Source organism: Diabrotica virgifera, chromosome 6, assembly GCF_917563875.1.
Source record: "Diabrotica virgifera virgifera chromosome 6, PGI_DIABVI_V3a".
NCBI lineage: Eukaryota > Metazoa > Arthropoda > Insecta > Coleoptera > Chrysomelidae > Diabrotica > Diabrotica virgifera.
Window position 1 is genome coordinate 112,286,711 of NC_065448.1, and position 18,620 is coordinate 112,305,330.

The window sequence follows — 18,620 nt, forward strand, 5'->3', positions numbered from 1 at the left end:
CTCAGCCGAATATAATATTGTCAGCATACATTGTCAGTCGGACACTGACAATCAGTGACAATTTTAAATATTTGACATTGCATCGGGAATATTTTGAGTTATTGATTAAATATTATTGATATATAGTGTATTTGATAAATAATATAAATAATTGATTTAAGACGTGAACTTAATAAAAAGTTATTTATTGTGTATTATTTGTGGAAGATCCAAGCAGAGAATACATCAGGATAATATATTCTGTGATCCAAGTATTTTCTTATTAAAGATGTTCAAAATTGTAAGCGTTCCATAATAACAATATATTATTAAAAAATCACTTTAACACTTTTCCTCTTTTCTCGATTGAGTATTAGTTTTTGTTGTACAAATAAATTATTACAATCACTGAATACATAGTTAGTATAAAAAATATCACATTTATTAACTGAATCAATAATTTGCAATTATAAAAATAACAGTTATCCAAGAACATTCAAAAGCCATCTCTTTAAATTAATGATGACATTTTCAAGTAGAATGACATTCTAGTAATGTTTACATATCCATACCAGTGTGAATTTTACTACACGTAATTTGCCGTGTAAAGACAGAAAAAGTAGGGATACCCGTAAAATATTTGCGAATTATGTACCCACAGCCTTAATCTAAATATAGTTCACGCTTCAACTTTTATAGTTTTTCTGATTTTTCTTCTTTGTAGTTTTACTCTTCAATGGCTTTGCCAGATATTTGTCTACGTGCGCTCCGAAGGAAAAAATGCAGGTGTCCCAAAACGCTTTCCTTGCTACGTTCTCATCAAACCTTATTAATAAATTACTAAATTACATACTCGTTTTTTTTCTGTACTATTGTAGGTCTTGTCTTCTCGATGCCAGAGTATTATTTCGCAGTGGCTTAACAATCCACGTGTACAAATAGCATATCCAATTATTGAAACATGCCATAAGAACTGTTGCTGGCATTGCCATCCCCAGGTAAGAAATACACTGTTCTGTGCCACATTCTACTACCGAAATTACAATGCATACACTTTCTTACCAATTAGTATAAAAAAATCATTGGCAACGATAACCTACCAATCCATCAAGACATAGATGCTGCCAAGTACAGCCGACTTCACTCTTCACTCCAGACGCCCTCCAACAAAATCAGCAAAAACCGCCGTGGCAGAAAAGTTAAACTTCGTCGTCGCATGAACCCGATGGATTGAACAACAAAATAGAGATATTCCTTGTATCACCAAAAAACTGCCATGGTTATAATCGGATGCAGAGTTCTTTAACGTGATGTAAGTACAAATTATGTAAACAATTATTCCCATTCTGTAAATATGGCGGGCGAACTTTCGACACCAACTTGTCTTTGTACCTGGGGTAATCGAAGGGTCAAATTTTATTACAGGAAATTTCGACACCGCGGCGTAAAGCAGGTAACTGGGCAATTACTTGGATTTTCTCAATATTTATTTTCACTTGCATTTAAATTTACACGAATATTATTCAGTTGTATTTTATTTCTTGTACCAACTTTTTTCTCCAATTATTATTCAATATACATGGCTTGGAAAATGGACACTATGTTCATTGTGAAAATACAAATTGTCGGTGACATACAAAAATTTATTTTGTTTACTTTTTTATAATTATTCCGGTTATCTATAGCCTTCTTCGCCTTCCGGTTCCCAGTTTCCAGCTTCGTCGGTCGTTCCATTCGCCAGAGTGAAGACCCCTTTCCGGCATTACCTTCTGAATGCCGCCTAGCTAGGATTGTTTCTGCCCTTCTCTCTTCCTTCTTTCCCTTGGCGTCCATTTTAAAATTTGTTTTGGCAGCCTCTCGTCATCCATTCTTTCTACATGACCATACCAGGTCAGTTGTCTCCTTAGAATTTCTTCTTCTATGATGGTTGACTTGACTCCCATTATATTTCTGCTTTGGTCATTTTGTATTCTTGATTCTCGTTGATGTCGTTTACTAAAGTCTAAAATTTTGCAACATTTCAATTATTATTAGATTCAACTGAAAAATTTGTGGATTTTAAAAAGGCATTGTGCTATATTGTATTTGTGACCCAATGTAAAAAATCGCAGATGCCGTTTTCACTTACATCAAAACTGATGTAATAAAAATGTTTAAAAAAATTCAATTTTTGGGTTTGGTACAAGCATATAAGAATACAAATTTAGAAATTGCAAAATAGTTAAGGCATACGTTTGATTTAACTTAACGCAGTTGAAGAATGCTTTGTTTATGATGTCATGTATTATAAATTTAAAAACGAAATACTTGATATATATGTGCAGATTATTTACCGGAAAATTACATAATCGATAGCCTGTTTACATCACGGTCTAATCAGAATCCAGGTCTATTACGAGGACCACGAATGCCTGTGAACCCTTCCATTCGAGGTTTAATTATTTTTTTTACTCAACGCATCCTTTTATTTTTATGCTTATTGAAAAGTTTTAAGTGGACACTTATGTCAAAATAAATAGTAGATACTACCGTTACGGCTAAATTAGTAATCTTTGAGAAAATGATAGATAACCTACGATTCCAACAAATACATACGTAAGTTAGACAAATACATTCCTATAATAGCTAATAAATAATTGCATACATGTATATTGACTATAAAATGTACAAAAATTATTAGTTGTGTTATATTCAGATATTAGTACCGCTTTAGAGAAATAAAATGTATATTATGTTTGTAAAATCAACAAAAAAAACATTAATTAATTTTATTAATTATGGTATTTTATTTATGCGGCAACTATATTTATTTGGTGTCAAATATTCCTGTAAGATAAAATCCGGCTTTTGGGGCTGGTGTCGAAAATTGCCATTAAATTTTACTCGCTACCTGCTTAGTGTCGAAATTTCCTTCTTCTTAACGTGCCCTATCAAGTCCCCTTGACGTTGGCGATTAACATGGCGAAACTGTCTCTGTCTCGAGCTATTCTAAATAGGTGTTCTGCTTTCTTTATTCCTGTCCACTCTCGGATATTCTTCAACCAAGAGGCCTGCTTTCTACCAATTCCTCTGCGTCCTTCGATTTTACCCATCATAATAAGTTGAAGAATATTATACCGGTCTCCCCTTACTACGTGTCCAAAATAGGCCATCTTTCTATATTTGATGTTATCAAGCAGCTCGCGGGTAGCATTTGCTCTCTTAAGGACTGCCACATTTGTCAGCATAGCCGTCCATGGTATTTTCAGAATACGTCTGTGCAGCCACATTTCAAAGGCCTCCAAACGGTTAATGGTGGATATTTTTAATGTCCATGCTTCGACACCATACAAGAGGACTGACCAAATGTAGCATTTAATCATGCGCTTTCGAAGTTGAAGTTGCAAGGTATCATTACAGAAGAATGACCTCATTTTTAAAAATGTGGTGCGGGCTATCTCGATTCTACATTTTATCTCTTTATCTGGATCTAGTTGTTCAGTAATATGGCAACCAAGATATTTAAAACTGGGTACTCTTTGAATTATATGACCATCAACATATAAACGTGAATCTTGATGGGCCAAACGGCTAAATACCATGTATTTTGTTTTTGAACAGTTTATATTTAGGCCAAACTCTCTTCCCACTGTGTCAATGGCATTTAAAAGGTGTTGTAATTCATTCATATCATCACTTAAAATAACTGTATCGTCTGCATATCTGATTGTGTTTATCAGAATTCCATTAACCTTCACACCCCATTCCAAATTATGCAGCGCTTCCTTAAATATTCTATCTGAATACAAATTGAACAACAGCGGGGACAGTATACAACCCTGTCTGACACCTCTTTGTATTTTGCATATTTCTGTTGATTTTCCATTTATGCAAGCTGTCGCTGTTTGACGCCAGTATAATTTTTCTATGATTCGCACATCTTGACTATCAACTCCTTTATCCTTTAATATTTTAATTAATTTGTGATGTTGTACTCGATCAAAGGCCTTCTCATAGTCAATAAATACAGCAAAGACGTCTTTCCTTTGATCTCGGCATTTCTGCAATAACACATTTAGTGCAAAGAGTGCGTCCCGGGTTCCCAGTCCATTTCTGAAGCCAAATTGTGTTTCATCCTGGTCTTCTTCACATTTATCTCTGATTCTACTGTGGATGATACGTAGAAAGATTTTCAAGGTGTGGCTCATAAGGCTTATCATTCTATAGTCGCTACAGTTTTTCGGACGTTGTTTTTTTGGTAGGCTTATGAATTCGGACTTTAACCAATCTTCAGGGATATCACCAGTCGAATAAACATCATTGAAAAGTTTGACTAGTATTCCAATGTTTTCCTCATTTATGAGCTTTAACATTTCTGTAGGTATGTTGTCGGGACCAACGGCTTTCTTGTTTTTTGCCAATTTTATAGCATGTTGTATTTCTGATTTTAGTATTTCTGGTCCTTCACCTTCATCTAAAGTGTCCAGTTCTTCGGGTCTATCATCATTATACAGTTCATTTATATAATTATACCAGGTAGTTCGAATTTCGTGTTCATCTATTATCATTTTTCCCGACGAATCGGTTATAGTATGTGGAGTTTTCTTATAATAAAGACCAGCTACTTCTCTAACTTTTTTAAACATATTAAACGTATCATGTTTTTCATTCAACTTTTCTAATTCCTTGCATTTATCCTCCATCCATTTTTCTTTAGCTACCTTTATTTTTTGTTTAATTAGTTTCTGTTTTTCTTTGTATTCTGTTTTGTTATATTTCAGTTTTCTTCTCTGCTCCATCAATTCCAGGATTTCATCAGTCATCCATTGTTGTTTTTTGTGCCTCTGCATCGTTGTTGTATATTTTTCCATTACTTTCCAGGTAAGATCTTTAAACGTGTTCCATATTTCTGTATTGTTTTCATTTGTTGAATTCTTTAGCTGATTATTCAGGTCATTTTCTATTAGCGTTTTGTTGGATGCTGATATATGTAATTTTGGTGTTTTGGGGCTTTCTTCGACTTTGTTGAGCTTCACTTGCATGTCAGCTATTAGAGGGTTATGGTCTGAACCGATATCTGCACCAGGATATGTCGTTGATCTCTTGACACCATTCTTAAATCTCTTGTTTACTATAATATAATCTATCTGATTTCTAATTATATGAAGTGAGTTATCTCCTGGTCCCTTCCATGTATATAATCTTCTTTTGTGTAATTTGAACCATGTATTTGCGATTATCATGTCATATTCTTGACAGAACTGGTATAATCTATCGCCTCTTTCATTGCTCTCCCCTAGTCCATATTCACCTACCAGGTCAGATCTTCGTCCTTGACCAATTTTCGCGTTAAAATCTCCAATAATATATGTGATTTCGTTCCTTTTTAGATTGTTAAGTGTCTGTTTTAATTGACTATAGAATGATTCAACATCATTGTCATATTTCTTTTCTGATGTAGGGGCATATATCTGGATAACATTGACATTAAATGGTTTACTGTTTAATTGGAGTATCGCTAGTCTGTCGTTTACAGGTACAAAATTTTTTACATATTTCTTGAATTTAGATGTTATAAATATGCCAACTCCATTCCTATGATGTACGAAATTTCCTACGCCCTGTAAATACGGACAACTGCAAACCATCGGACACATCAAAGAGCAGTATCCCACATCAAACAAGATCATACTGTACAGCAACCATAAAGTTTATAGACTATGTAAATAATTTAGATGTAAAATTGTAAACTTGTAATATCGATATTATGTTCTATATAATGTATGTATATGTACAGCTGGTTCCAAAAAAAACTGATTCGACTTTTAAAGATTATTTTATAGAAAATTGAGCAGTGTATTTTGAAGGATAAATACTTATTATTTACATACTGTCACTGTCACTGCCAAATCTTAAAATTTGTCAGATAACTTATTCTGTTCCAACCTCAAAAAATGGCTCCACATACTGGCAAAGAACTAAAATCAAGAATTGTAACGAAATTAGAAGATGGTTGGTCACTACCTGCCGTAGCGAACCATTTTCACGTAAGCAGAACAACAGTTTTTAATATTAATAAAAGATGGAGAGAACAAGAAACTCTCGAAACAAAACAAAGTTTGGGAAGAGCTCTCTGAAGAAGACAATTTCATAGTTCCTTTCACGCAGATGGACCGAAGACTACAAGCTGTTATCACTGCTGATGGAGATATTACAAAATATTAATTTTATTTTTACATACCTAAATTTAGTATAGTTTTGGTTTAGTATAGGTTTTAAAACATTAATTGTCATTAATGTCACTGAATGTATTTTTTCGTAGCAACGAAGGGCATCTGACGTAATATACTTGACGGCGGGAAATTATAAAAAATTATCTATTTAATTTAGATTTCTGTAGCTTTCTATTGGTCAGAATCTCCTATGAATGAAATAATCATATTTATTAACCTACTTAATAATTTGCAATTATACAAAAAATAACAGTTATCCAAGAACATTCAAAAGCCATCCCTTTAAGTTAGTTATGTCATTGTCAAGTACAATGACATTCTAGTAATATTTACCTATCCATACCAGTGTGAATTTTACTACACGTAATTTGCCATGTAAAGACAGAAAATGTAGGGATAGCCGTAAAATATTTGCGAATTATGTACCCATGGCCTTAACATAATAATGTAATCAGTTGTTTGTTTGTTTATTTTTACTGAGTTTGACAGTCTGCCATAATAAATATAATATAATGACAGACCAACCAAATACACTGCTCAAAATAATCAAATCTTACTAAGAGTCGTATCAGTTTTTTTAGGAACCAGCTGTACATCCATACGATAAATGGAATAAATTGCGAATAAATTCGCAAATTTGCTAGTCGCTCGTCCGGAAAAAACGTGACACAACTCAAAAAATACATAATTCCAGTTATCTTGTTAAATTGATTCCAATAATCCTATACTCTTACCAGTAAAAGTGTCGCATAGATGGTTGCTTCCAACTTTGTAAGATGGTGGTTGTGTCATTATTCTTTTGGCGGTAAAATGAATATTTTTACTCCGGAATAATTAGATTTTGGAAGTTATGCTCTGATGTTAGACGTGACCGTATCGTTATTTATCACGAAAATCGTTGTATTTCGAGAAGTGCCCTAGGTATTTTTTGTCAATGTTTAAAAAAGTGACCAATATTTTAAAAGAAAAGTGACATAACTCAAAATGTTGATCTTTTTCTTTGTTAAATCAAATATAGTTTTTTTTTGGTTTTGCGTCTTACACAATTAAAAACATTCACTTATCATCTATATTCTTCGTTTTTAATTTATAAATTTTAGCAGTTACCTTTTAAACCTTCGAGTTGAATGTTGAATTATCCAATTTTTTCTCTTCTGAAAAGAGTGGTTTTTTGAGTTGCGGCACTTTTCTTCCGAATGAGCGATGTGTCCATAAATAAATTCGCAAATTTGCAAGTCAGAAGTTGTCCATTTTTTTTTCTGAACCTCTTCTAAAACCAATATTTTCTTAGAGAAGAACTGAAATGCTAATCGATCTAAGTGCCAACAACAAAAGTTTTGGTAAACGAACAAAAACACAATAGTTTACACAAAATTTATTATGTTTTTACAAAAAATGTTTTAAAATATTTACTAACTATATAACTGTATAACATAACAAGAATAAAAAACCGATAAACGCCGTAAAAATGAGTGGCGCATACAATATTCCAGCTACAAAAGATCTGATATGAATATTACGTGGCGCGAAAATGTATTTTCATTTTAATGCAAAATAAAATTTTAGTTTTATTTTAAACGATTTTTCCATAATATTTGCTAAATTTGAAGTAAAACGCGCAACGAACGGGTCACTTTGATACAGTTTGAATTTTGAAACACTTTTGTGGCGCGTTTACTTCAAATTTAGCAAATATTATGGAAAAATCGTTTAAAATAAAACTAAAATTTTATTTTGAATCAAAATGACAATGCATTTTCGCGCCACGTAATATTCATATCAGATCTTTTGTAGCTGGAATATTGTATGCGCCACTCATTTTTACGGCGTTTAGCGGTTTTTTATATGAGGTATACACCGTCAGATTTATATAGAGTCCTTCTACAAACGCTCAGTTATTGGCTCAATTCGTAGGTTGAAATTTTGAGTAATTGTCGAAAAACCAAAATTTTCAAAGTTTAGTTTTTCAGTTTTTCGGCGATACTGAGCCGTGTGTATGTCTGATCCTGACGGTTTGAACACCATTTGAAAGCTTAACTCAACACTATTGATATGTTGTCTTTGTGGTTCTCCTGTCTCTTCTAAAACCGAAGATATATACCCCCAAAAATTATGCCGTTTTGTACTTACCAAGTGCTATAGCTGGCTTATGGTTGGTCAAAAGTCACAAACTACACCGGTTTTGAATCGGCCCTGACCCCCTCTTCAAACACAGAAAAAAAATTCAGATCGGTTTAACTTTTCCAGTCAGATACATATATATCCACAAACATTTTCCCTTTTTTAAATATAAATTGAGTCATATTTCTGAGCTCGGTAACTTTTGAATGGTATAACCGATTTTCAAAATTAGACATGCGTTGGAAAAGTAATGATCAGTACTATTATAAGCCGCCGCAAAGGTGGGACTTAAATTTTTGAAGTTTTTGGGAGTTTTGGGGACGAGAACGAAAAACAGACGTTTTTATCAATCTAAAGACATGAAAGTCGAGAAATCTATATATTTTTGTGTTGATGTATAGCTGGTTCCAAAAAAGACTGATACGACTCTTAAAGCGTATTTTGTAGAAAATTGAGCAGTGGATTTTGAATGACAAATACTTATTATTTACATACTGTCACTGTCACTGCCAAATATTAAAATTTGTCAGATAACTTATTTTGTTCAACCTTAAAAAATGGCTCCACATGCTAGCAAAGAAGTAAAAGCAAGAATTGTAACGAAATTAGAAGATGGTTGGTCACTATCTGCCGTAGCGAACCATTTTAACGTAAGCAGAACAACAGTTTTTAAGATTAATAAAAGATGTAGAGAACAAGAAACTCTCGAAAGAAAGCAAGGTTCTGGAAGAACAAAAATATCTACCGCTCATGAAGATCGTACGCTTTTTGAGAGATTAGAAGAGAATCTTTTTAATATATTATGATGTTGATATTTATATTATTTTAATATATTATGAATTAACATAAATGTAATCAGTTGTTTGTTGTTTGTTTGTTTATTTTATTATTTGTCTGTCATAATAAATATAATATAATGTCAGACCAATCAAATACACTGCTCAAACTAATCAAATCTTATTAAGAGTCGTATCAGTTTTTTTAGGAACCAGCTGTACATTGAGGCAGTATGTACTTTGAGAGTGTTGAAAGACCTTAAAGTGCATACCATTCTAATAACATTTTGGCCATCTGACTGGGTGTAATTGTAACAGTTTTTTGGCTTTATTTGCCAAAATACTATTTCTTACTTTGGTGTTCATGTGCAAGTAATCAATCACATTTTTTAAAAGTATCTAATCTTGGTCTTCTGAAAAACAATTAATTTAGAAAAGTCTAAAGTAAAACTTTACAATAAAACTTTGTTACTTACGATACTATTAGCAACGAATATAAACGCATTAGTCTACATTCGTTGCTATTAGGGTGTTTATCTTTAAACGATGTAAACATTTTACCCATCTTTAAATCTGATCTTAAATACTACTTTTTATTTGGAGATGCTAGATTTAGCTAATGCTAGACTAGAACAAGATCGAGAACGATATCAGCAAATTGTTATGGAAGCTACCCACGCCTAAATTTGGGCACGGTACTTAAAGAAGAAGAAGACTATACTACGGTTTTTTTACAATTTGGCACACAGATCCAATAGCATTTAGACCACCTGTGGAGTTACACACAGCTCGTTTGGTTGGAATTTTTTGTGACCGTTTGTAGAGTGTTTGGCACAGAGATCTTTTAGCAGTGCATTGGCATAGGAACGTAGATCACTTAACAACAATAAAGTGATATTTGTAAAAAGTGGCACTTGGATCCATTAGCATTTCAGGTCTTCAGATAATGACTTTAAATATTAGATAAGTATACATCCTTTTCCCTGCTTCTATCAGACGTACAAATTAATACTACATACTATTGTATAGTATAGTATGGTGTCGACGACATAAGATTTGCTGTAAGCTGTTAGTCGCTCGTAGTAATTTTTCCCAACTTATTTAAAAACAGTTATGATTATGATATTAATATACTTTAGTTTATATTAAAACTATATTGTCCGGCTGGTATATTATTTGACAAATAATGACATGATTTCGAAGTCAGTTAAGTATGATATTATAATGCCCTATTATATAGGGCGTTATTTTGAAAAATACCGTCCTAGGGTATTAAATTTAAATAACTAGTTAAATACTACTGTCAAGTTGACAAATAACAATGTAAGTAAAACTATGGTTACCACAATTACGTTACGACTGTTACTGGTAAATGTACTTATTTGAAAACTAATTAATTCAAAATTCATTCAAATTTTTTGCATAAAAAAAATAATTTAGTCGGATATTAAACGGTAAAGGCACCACGGATATTATAGATAATATCGCTTTCGGTCAACGTATATATATATATATAAACTATTTGCACAATTTCTTGAATTATCATACTTTATAAGTTCTATGTCCGTCCCACCTTGAGTTTACAGTATAAGGAACGTAGTCCAGAGAAATAAGATTTTTCTAGTAACACATCCCCCTTCAGACCGAAACCAAATTATTTGAGTAGTATGGACATCTATATTAATAACCTTTATGTTTCCTGCAGCCGATTTTCATGATATACATAGTTATAAACAAATGAAGATCAAAAAACGGTAAATTTTCGCTATTTTCGTCTATAACCAAAAAGTTAAGCATTTTAGACAAATTTAAGAGTAAGAAACTCATAAATGGTATAAAAAACTTCAACATAGCGTTCGCTGAATATGTCTGTCCTTATTGGTTGCTTAGAAAATTGCAAAATAAATCATAAATTTTGAGGTTTTATAAATATTCATAACTTATGTAAAAATTAACATATAACCTTCTTATTACACGAATTGCTGAGACTTCTAGTCCTTAAATTATATTTTAAATTTCAAAGGAATTGGTCAAATAGTTTAAAAGTTATTTAATTTGTTTATCCCAAATTCATTTTTTTTTGTAACACTATAAGTCAGAAAATTATGAGGTTACAGTAAGACTTCTGACAGTTTATGGAAGAAGAATATTTATAATATTGACTTAATTTAAAAAAAATGACAAAAAGTAATTTTAAACAGTGTAATATTATTTTGCAAGAACACGTCAATTTTTTTGCTTACTGATAAACAATTAGAATAACTTTTTAACCATTACCCGTAGAAAAATTATTTTTTCATATTTGGACAGACTGAATTTTTATACACATTTAAAAAGAAAAACAATTGTCCTAGGTCAGTTAGGGACGAAGTTAGCCCCCCCCTTTTTTAATTCACAGGTTTTTGCAAAATAATCTTGCAGTATTTAATTTAGAATTAGTTTTTGTCATTTTTTTTAAATTAAATTAATAGTAATACACCACCGAAGAGAAGAAAAAGAGGCAGACCGAAGAGAACATGGATACAAGATGTATAGAAAGCAATGAACAGTAGACAACTCAACGAGGAAGATATTCGTAACCGAAAAGCATGGCGAATAGGATGCGGGAAACGGCGGATGCTGTAGAACACCCGATATATATATATATATATATATATATATATATATATATATATATATATATATATATATATATATATATATATATATAAAGTAGTTTGGTAATATTGACTGATACTATGTATATTAGTTTTGTTTTGGGGTTGCAGTCACTTATTTTTTTAGGGGCAGGATAAGTAAAATTCTTTGTTATTATCTGATATTATTTGATAATAACAAAGAATTTTACTTATCCTGCCCCTAAAAAAATAAGTGACTGCAACCCCAAAACAAAACTATTATATATATATATATATATATATATATATATATATAAATTAATAGTATAAATTATATATATATATATATATATATATATATATATATATATATATATATATATATATATATATATATATATATATATATATTCGGAAAGATTTCCGCGGTCAGGTAAATGAATATTACTAAGTTCTCGGGAAGAACCGCGTTGAGAATTTATAACTCGACGTTTCGGCACCCTTTTTGGAGCCATTATCAAGAGGGGTATGGTTCCGTTCGAGTTCGGGGTCTCAATCTGCCTACTCCCCTCACTCGTGACGTACCAGTAGTGTCTTGTTCTCTAGGAGAACGGTCAAGCGGCACTGAGGTCTCAATCTGCCTACTCCTCAGTGTCGAGTGACGACCTGTCTTCGCCTGTGTAGCTCCTTTTATACTCTCAGTGCGCGCGGGAACTGTATGCGCGGGAGAGGCCTGAGTGGGATCGACTGACGTGGGGATTCGCCGAAGCAGCGGTCGCCATGTTGCCGGCAGTCTTTTGGCGTCATCGCGTGTGTTTAGGCTGTGAGGGCGTTTTTCAATTTCGATGGCTTCACGGATGATTCTCGATTTTAAGGAGCGGACAGGGGCGATGGTTTTTGCTTTCTCGAAATCTATTTGGTGACCTGTCTGAATATGATGTTGGGCAAGGGCTGAAGTAGTGTCGGAATGTTTTACAGATATGGAATGTTCGTAGATACGGTTTTGGATTCGTCGGTTTGTCTGTCCTATGTATGTCCGTGGGCAACTGGAACAAGGTATCTCGTAGACACCATGGTCTTCATTGGGGATTTGGTCTTTAACGGATCTGACAAGATTGCACAACTTGGAGTGAGTAGTGAAGACGGTTTTGATATTTAGAGGGGTAAGAATTCTACTAATCTTGTCAGTGACACCTTTGATAAAAGGTAGAAAGATTTTGGGTTGATCGGGCGGCAAGTTTTCTTTATTAGATGGAATGGGATTTAGATGTTTCTGAATGCTCCTATTGATTTGGGTTTTATGGTAGCCGTTTTGTAAGAGTGTTTGCCTTATGAAACCATTGTTTGATGAAACCATTTCCATCTTGGACTCCAAACATCAAATCCCCCAAGACACATTATCTCTTATAAAACATTGCATGTCTAACACATACTTTTCATTCCAAAATCAATTCTACCGTCAAATCAAAGGTGCCCCAATGGGATCCCCTCTCTCTCCCGTAATAGCTGATATCTACATGGAGCATTTCGAAACAATAGCCCTGTCATCATCAAATCTCAAACCCACTTGCTGGTTACGGTACGTTGATGACACTTTTGTCATTTGGCCCCATGGTAAAGATACGTTAGATCTCTTCCTCTCCCACCTGAATGGAATACACCCCAGTATTCAATTCACGATGGAAGTTGAGTCTGAGGAGTCTTTACCATTCCTTGATGTACTTATTCAAAAACAGCCACCTCACAGTTTTTCCTATTCCGTGTACCGAAAACCCACCCATACAAATCGGTATCTCAATGCCCAGTCACATCATCACCCCGCCCAACTCAGTTCAGTTGTCAACACTCTTGTTTCTCGCTCTATAAGGCTTAGTGACGACAATCACAGACCATCTGAAATAAATTCAATAAGGCAAACACTCTTACAAAACGGCTACCATAAAACCCAAATCAATAGGAGCATTCAGAAACATCTAAATCCCATTCCATCTAATAAAGAAAACTTGCCGCCCGATCAACCCAAAATCTTTCTACCTTTTATCAAAGGTGTCACTGACAAGATTAGTAGAATTCTTACCCCTCTAAATATCAAAACCGTCTTCACTACTCACTCCAAGTTGTGCAATCTTGTCAGATCCGTTAAAGACCAAATCCCCAATGAAGACCATGGTGTCTACGAGATACCTTGTTCCAGTTGCCCACGGACATACATAGGACAGACAAACCGACGAATCCAAAACCGTATCTACGAACATTCCATATCTGTAAAACATTCCGACACTACTTCAGCCCTTGCCCAACATCATATTCAGACAGGTCACCAAATAGATTTCGAGAAAGCAAAAACCATCGCCCCTGTCCGCTCCTTAAAATCGAGAATCATCCGTGAAGCCATCGAAATTGAAAAACGCCCTCACAGCCTAAACACACGCGATGACGCCAAAAGACTGCCGGCAACATGGCGACCGCTGCTTCGGCGAATCCCCACGTCAGTCGATCCCACTCAGGCCTCTCCCGCGCATACAGTTCCCGCGCGCACTGAGAGTATAAAAGGAGCTACACAGGCGAAGACAGGTCGTCACTCGACACTGAGGAGTAGGCAGATTGAGACCTCAGTGCCGCTTGACCGTTCTCCTAGAGAACAAGACACTACTGGTACGTCACGAGTGAGGGGAGTAGGCAGATTGAGACCCCGAACTCGAACGGAACCATACCCCTCTTGATAATGGCTCCAAAAAGGGTGCCGAAACGTCGAGTTATAAATTCTCAACGCGGTTCTTCCCGAGAACTTAGTAATTTTCATATATATATATATATATATATATATATATATATATAATGTATAAATTTATATATATATATATATATATATATATATATATATATATATATATATATATATATATAAATTAATAGTATAAATTTTCTTCTTTCATAAACTATCCAAAGTATTAGTGTAACTTCATCATTTTCTGACTTATAGCGTTGCAAAAAAAATTAATTTGGGATAAACAAATTAAATACCTTTTAAACTATTTGACTAATTTCTTTGAAATTTATGGTATAATTTAAGCACTAGAAGTCTCAGCATTCCGTGTGATAAGAACGTTCTAAGTTAATTTTAACATAAGTTATGAATATTTATAAAAACTCAAAATTTATTATTTATTTTGCAATTTTCTAAGCAACCAATAAGGATAGACATATTCAGCGAACGCCATATTGAAATTTTTTTAACGAATTATGAGTTTCTCACTCTTAAGTTTGTTTAAAATATTTAACTTTTTAGTTATAGACGAAAAAAGCGAAAATTTACCGTTATTTTTATCTTCATTTGTTTTGTATATCATCAAAATCGGCTACAGGAAACATATAGGTTATGTTATTAATATAGATGTCCATACTACTCAAAAAATTTGGTTTCGGCCTGGAGGGGGTTGTGTCACAAACAGGATATTTTTGTCCTTATTTCTCTGAACTAACATAGGCAGTGCATTGCTTATGAGAGTTTTTAGCGCGGTGATGATGATTTTATCAAAAAGAATTTGTAACCGAACATTAGAGAGATTAAATTAAAACTAAATCCACAAGGAACAGAAAAAGTTTTCCTGTAGTTGGCTGTATACTATCAATCACAAAAATTGGAAAAAATCCTTTGTAAAGGTATACATTTTTTATTAAAAGCCCCTTTAAGGGCTACATCACAACAAAAGTTTTCGATTTTATACAAAATCATCATCAGTATTAGACAGATTGGATGCCAGCTGAGCCACCAAAGAAATATTAGGTTAAAAACCCTTTAAATATTATATAGATGCATTAAAGGTGCATACTTAAATAAAATGTCTTAGGATGGATACATAGCAACAAGAACCCTTAGGTAAGGTATTGAACTTCCCAACACGTGGGATGCAAATTGAGTTGTTTACATTACAATCGTTCACCCACGAAAACCAATTTCAGGAGGACTTGCAATGAATTTTATAACTATATTATTATAAAAACAAGACACTCCTAATAATATGTTGACTAAGTAATAAGCCCAGCTCTTTCCATTTTGTAGATTAGGGTATTTGTCCAAACTATGCCGTAGGCGTTTTCTGTGCCCAGTTTAGACATTTCTATTATTTTCTTTCTATTGAAGTCGATTTTTCCGTCACCCAATCTTGCTAACTGTAGTTTACAATATCTTGATCTTTCTGGATAACTCTTTTTATTTCTGCATGTTTGTAGAGTGTTTTGTAGATAATTCTTTCCAATATCTCTTCTTCTTCTTTACGTGACATTTCCGCGAAGGAGGTTGGCAATCATCATGTTCGGTTGATGTGCATCTGTTGCAGAATACACAAGTGTATGGCAAATAATTGCTCGTTCCATGTCAGCTGGTGACAGCGCGCATGACAATGTCAATCATAATCATCATGTCGTAAGGTTATATCATATTGTAGCAGTGTACAAATAAAATTCAGTTTTTAATTCAGCATATCAGTTTTTTACCAGCATTAACCATCAGAAGCATAAATAATACTTTGTATAAATAAATACAAAACATTTTGGCGACCGTAGACAGGACAAGAAACAAATAATTACCAGAAAACCAGACAGCATTTTGGCGGCCATTTCGAAGCAGAGGTTAATGGTAGGGGAGCCCAAGCGGGGATTTTTGCAGTTACTCGAGCGCGTCAGATTATCACCTGGTACCCTGCAGATGTACGTCTACCATATATTGGCTCTTAACACAGGGGAGTTCGTTAAGGGGGGCCCGAAAAAAAATATATATCCTTAAAAAAACTCCAAATTGTCAGATTAAGATAAGGTAAGTTAAATACATGCAAAAGAGTGTATATTTCAAAAATCTGACGATTTGAGCCGGGCGTAAGGAAATGGGCGAGTCCCAAAGTTTCACAAGAAAAAAGCGAATATTTCGCGAAATAAATGACAGATCGAAAAACTAAAAAATTTATGCTCAATATTTTTTAAAAATCTATCGAATGATACATACACGACTTCCCACGGAGAGGAGTGGGGGGTAAATTAAATATTTGAAATAGGAATCCCGCGATATTTCGCGAAATGAACATCAGATCGAAAAACTGTAAAATACACTTATTCAATATTTTTAAAAAATCTTTAGAATGGCACCACACACGACCTCCCATGGAGGTGGGGTGGGGGGTTACTTTAAAATCCTAAATGGGAGCCCCCATTTTTTATTACAGATTTGGATTCCTTACGTAAAAATAAGTAACTTTTATGCGAAACATTTTTTCGAATTATGGATAGATGGCGTTATAATCGGAAAAAACGTTTGTTGGAAATGGAAAATTAAATTAAAAAATGGCAAGCGCCCACTAAAATGGAAAACTTTACTTAACTTTTTTTGGTTTTGGGACCTACTCTTCACAACCCCATAGGTCCCCAAAGCGCTCGAGTGACTGCACATTTAGCATACTTTGCTCCCCTACCATAATGACCGGGCCACGCCAGGATTACAGAAAATCAAAGCAAATTATCAGAAAATCATTGGAAATCAGGTATCCTATGTAATATCCTTTTTTATAAAAAATTCCTATGCATGACTTGCATCTAATTTGTGTTGTTTTGTATTGTAACAGTAAATTTTTATAAATCATCAGAATGACAGATGAAAATACCTTAAAAACCACTAAAACTTCCTTAAAAGGTCAGTTAACGAGATTTTTTAATTTTCTAAAAGATGTAGAGTCAGGTAAAGCAAACAAAGATCAGTTAGAATGCAGACTAGCAGTAGCAAAAAATTTATTGTCAGACTTTAACTCGGTAATGGTTCAGCTTATGGTATTAGATTTAGATGAGACAAAAAATAAAAGTAAGGAATATGAAGCTGAACTAGAAGAATATGAAAAGAAGTTTTTTGATTGTATATCAAAAGCGGATATTTTAATAAAAAAGCAGACATTTAATCAACAAGCAGACACAATAAATACAAGTTGTAGTTCACAGTTACAAGCTTCACAAGACATAAGGTTACCTTGTATTGATCTTCCAAGGTTCAGTGGGGCCTCAGAAAATGGGGGTGCGGAAAGTGGGAGCTCATGGCATGAGTTTTATGACGGGTTCACTAGTTTAATTGGCAATGATCCTAATTTAAGTAACATTAAAAAATTTTATTATCTCAAATCTTGTTTGACAGAGAGTGAGGCAGCAGCAATTTCCTCTTTGGAGGTTACGAATGAAAATTATACGATTGCTTGGTCGATCTTAACAGATAGATTTCAAAATGATAAACTCATAGTACATTCTCATGTTCGGGCGTTATTTGAGTTATCCGTGATACAAAAATAATCACCTTCTCAGCTGAGAAAACTGATTGATGAGGTAAATAAAAATATAAGGGTATTAGAATCATTTAAACAACCTGTAAAGGAGTGGTCAACAATGTTAATATATTTAATAACTTCTAAGTTAGACAATAACACAAGACGTCAGTGGGAATCGGAGAATATAAGCAAAAAGGCACTTCCAACAATTGAAGAATTTTTAAGTTTTTTAGGTCAGCGTTCTCGTCTTTTAGAAACTCTTTATGCAAATAATGATAAACAAACACATGGTGCAAACCATAAAAATAATAATCAACCACATAACAAAAATAAAGTACAATCATTCGTAAATCAAACTAATCAGAATTTTAAATGTTTTTATTGTAAAGAATCACACTCAATTTTTTATTGTAATAAGTTTCTACAATTATCCGTAAAACAAAGAAATGTTGAAGTACAAAAAATGAAATTATGCACAAACTGTTTAAGAGGAAATCATTCAATAGAGAAGTGTGTATCAACCAGAGGTTGTAAATTTCGCACGAGAAGGCACAACTCGTTGTTACATTACTCAAATTCTAGATTTCAAACAGATCAGTAACAAAGCCACATCAA

The 18,620-nt window shown here is 33.6% G+C and overlaps 1 protein-coding gene across 1 annotated transcript; it reads left to right on the plus strand.

The window, feature by feature from the left end:
* The first annotated feature begins 17,343 nt into the window (after window positions 1-17,343).
* On the plus strand, window positions 17,344-18,030 carry LOC126886152 (uncharacterized). Its single transcript, XM_050653002.1, has one exon. The coding sequence runs from the start codon at window positions 17,344-17,346 to the stop codon at window positions 18,028-18,030; it is 687 nt and encodes a 228-aa protein (XP_050508959.1).
* Window positions 18,031-18,620: the final 590 nt, after the last annotated feature.

Bases quoted from the DNA above. Each gene is read 5' to 3' on its own strand.
- LOC126886152 (XM_050653002.1), top strand. From the start codon at position 17,344: ATGACAGATGAAAATACCTTAAAAACCACTAAAACTTCCTTAAAAGGT.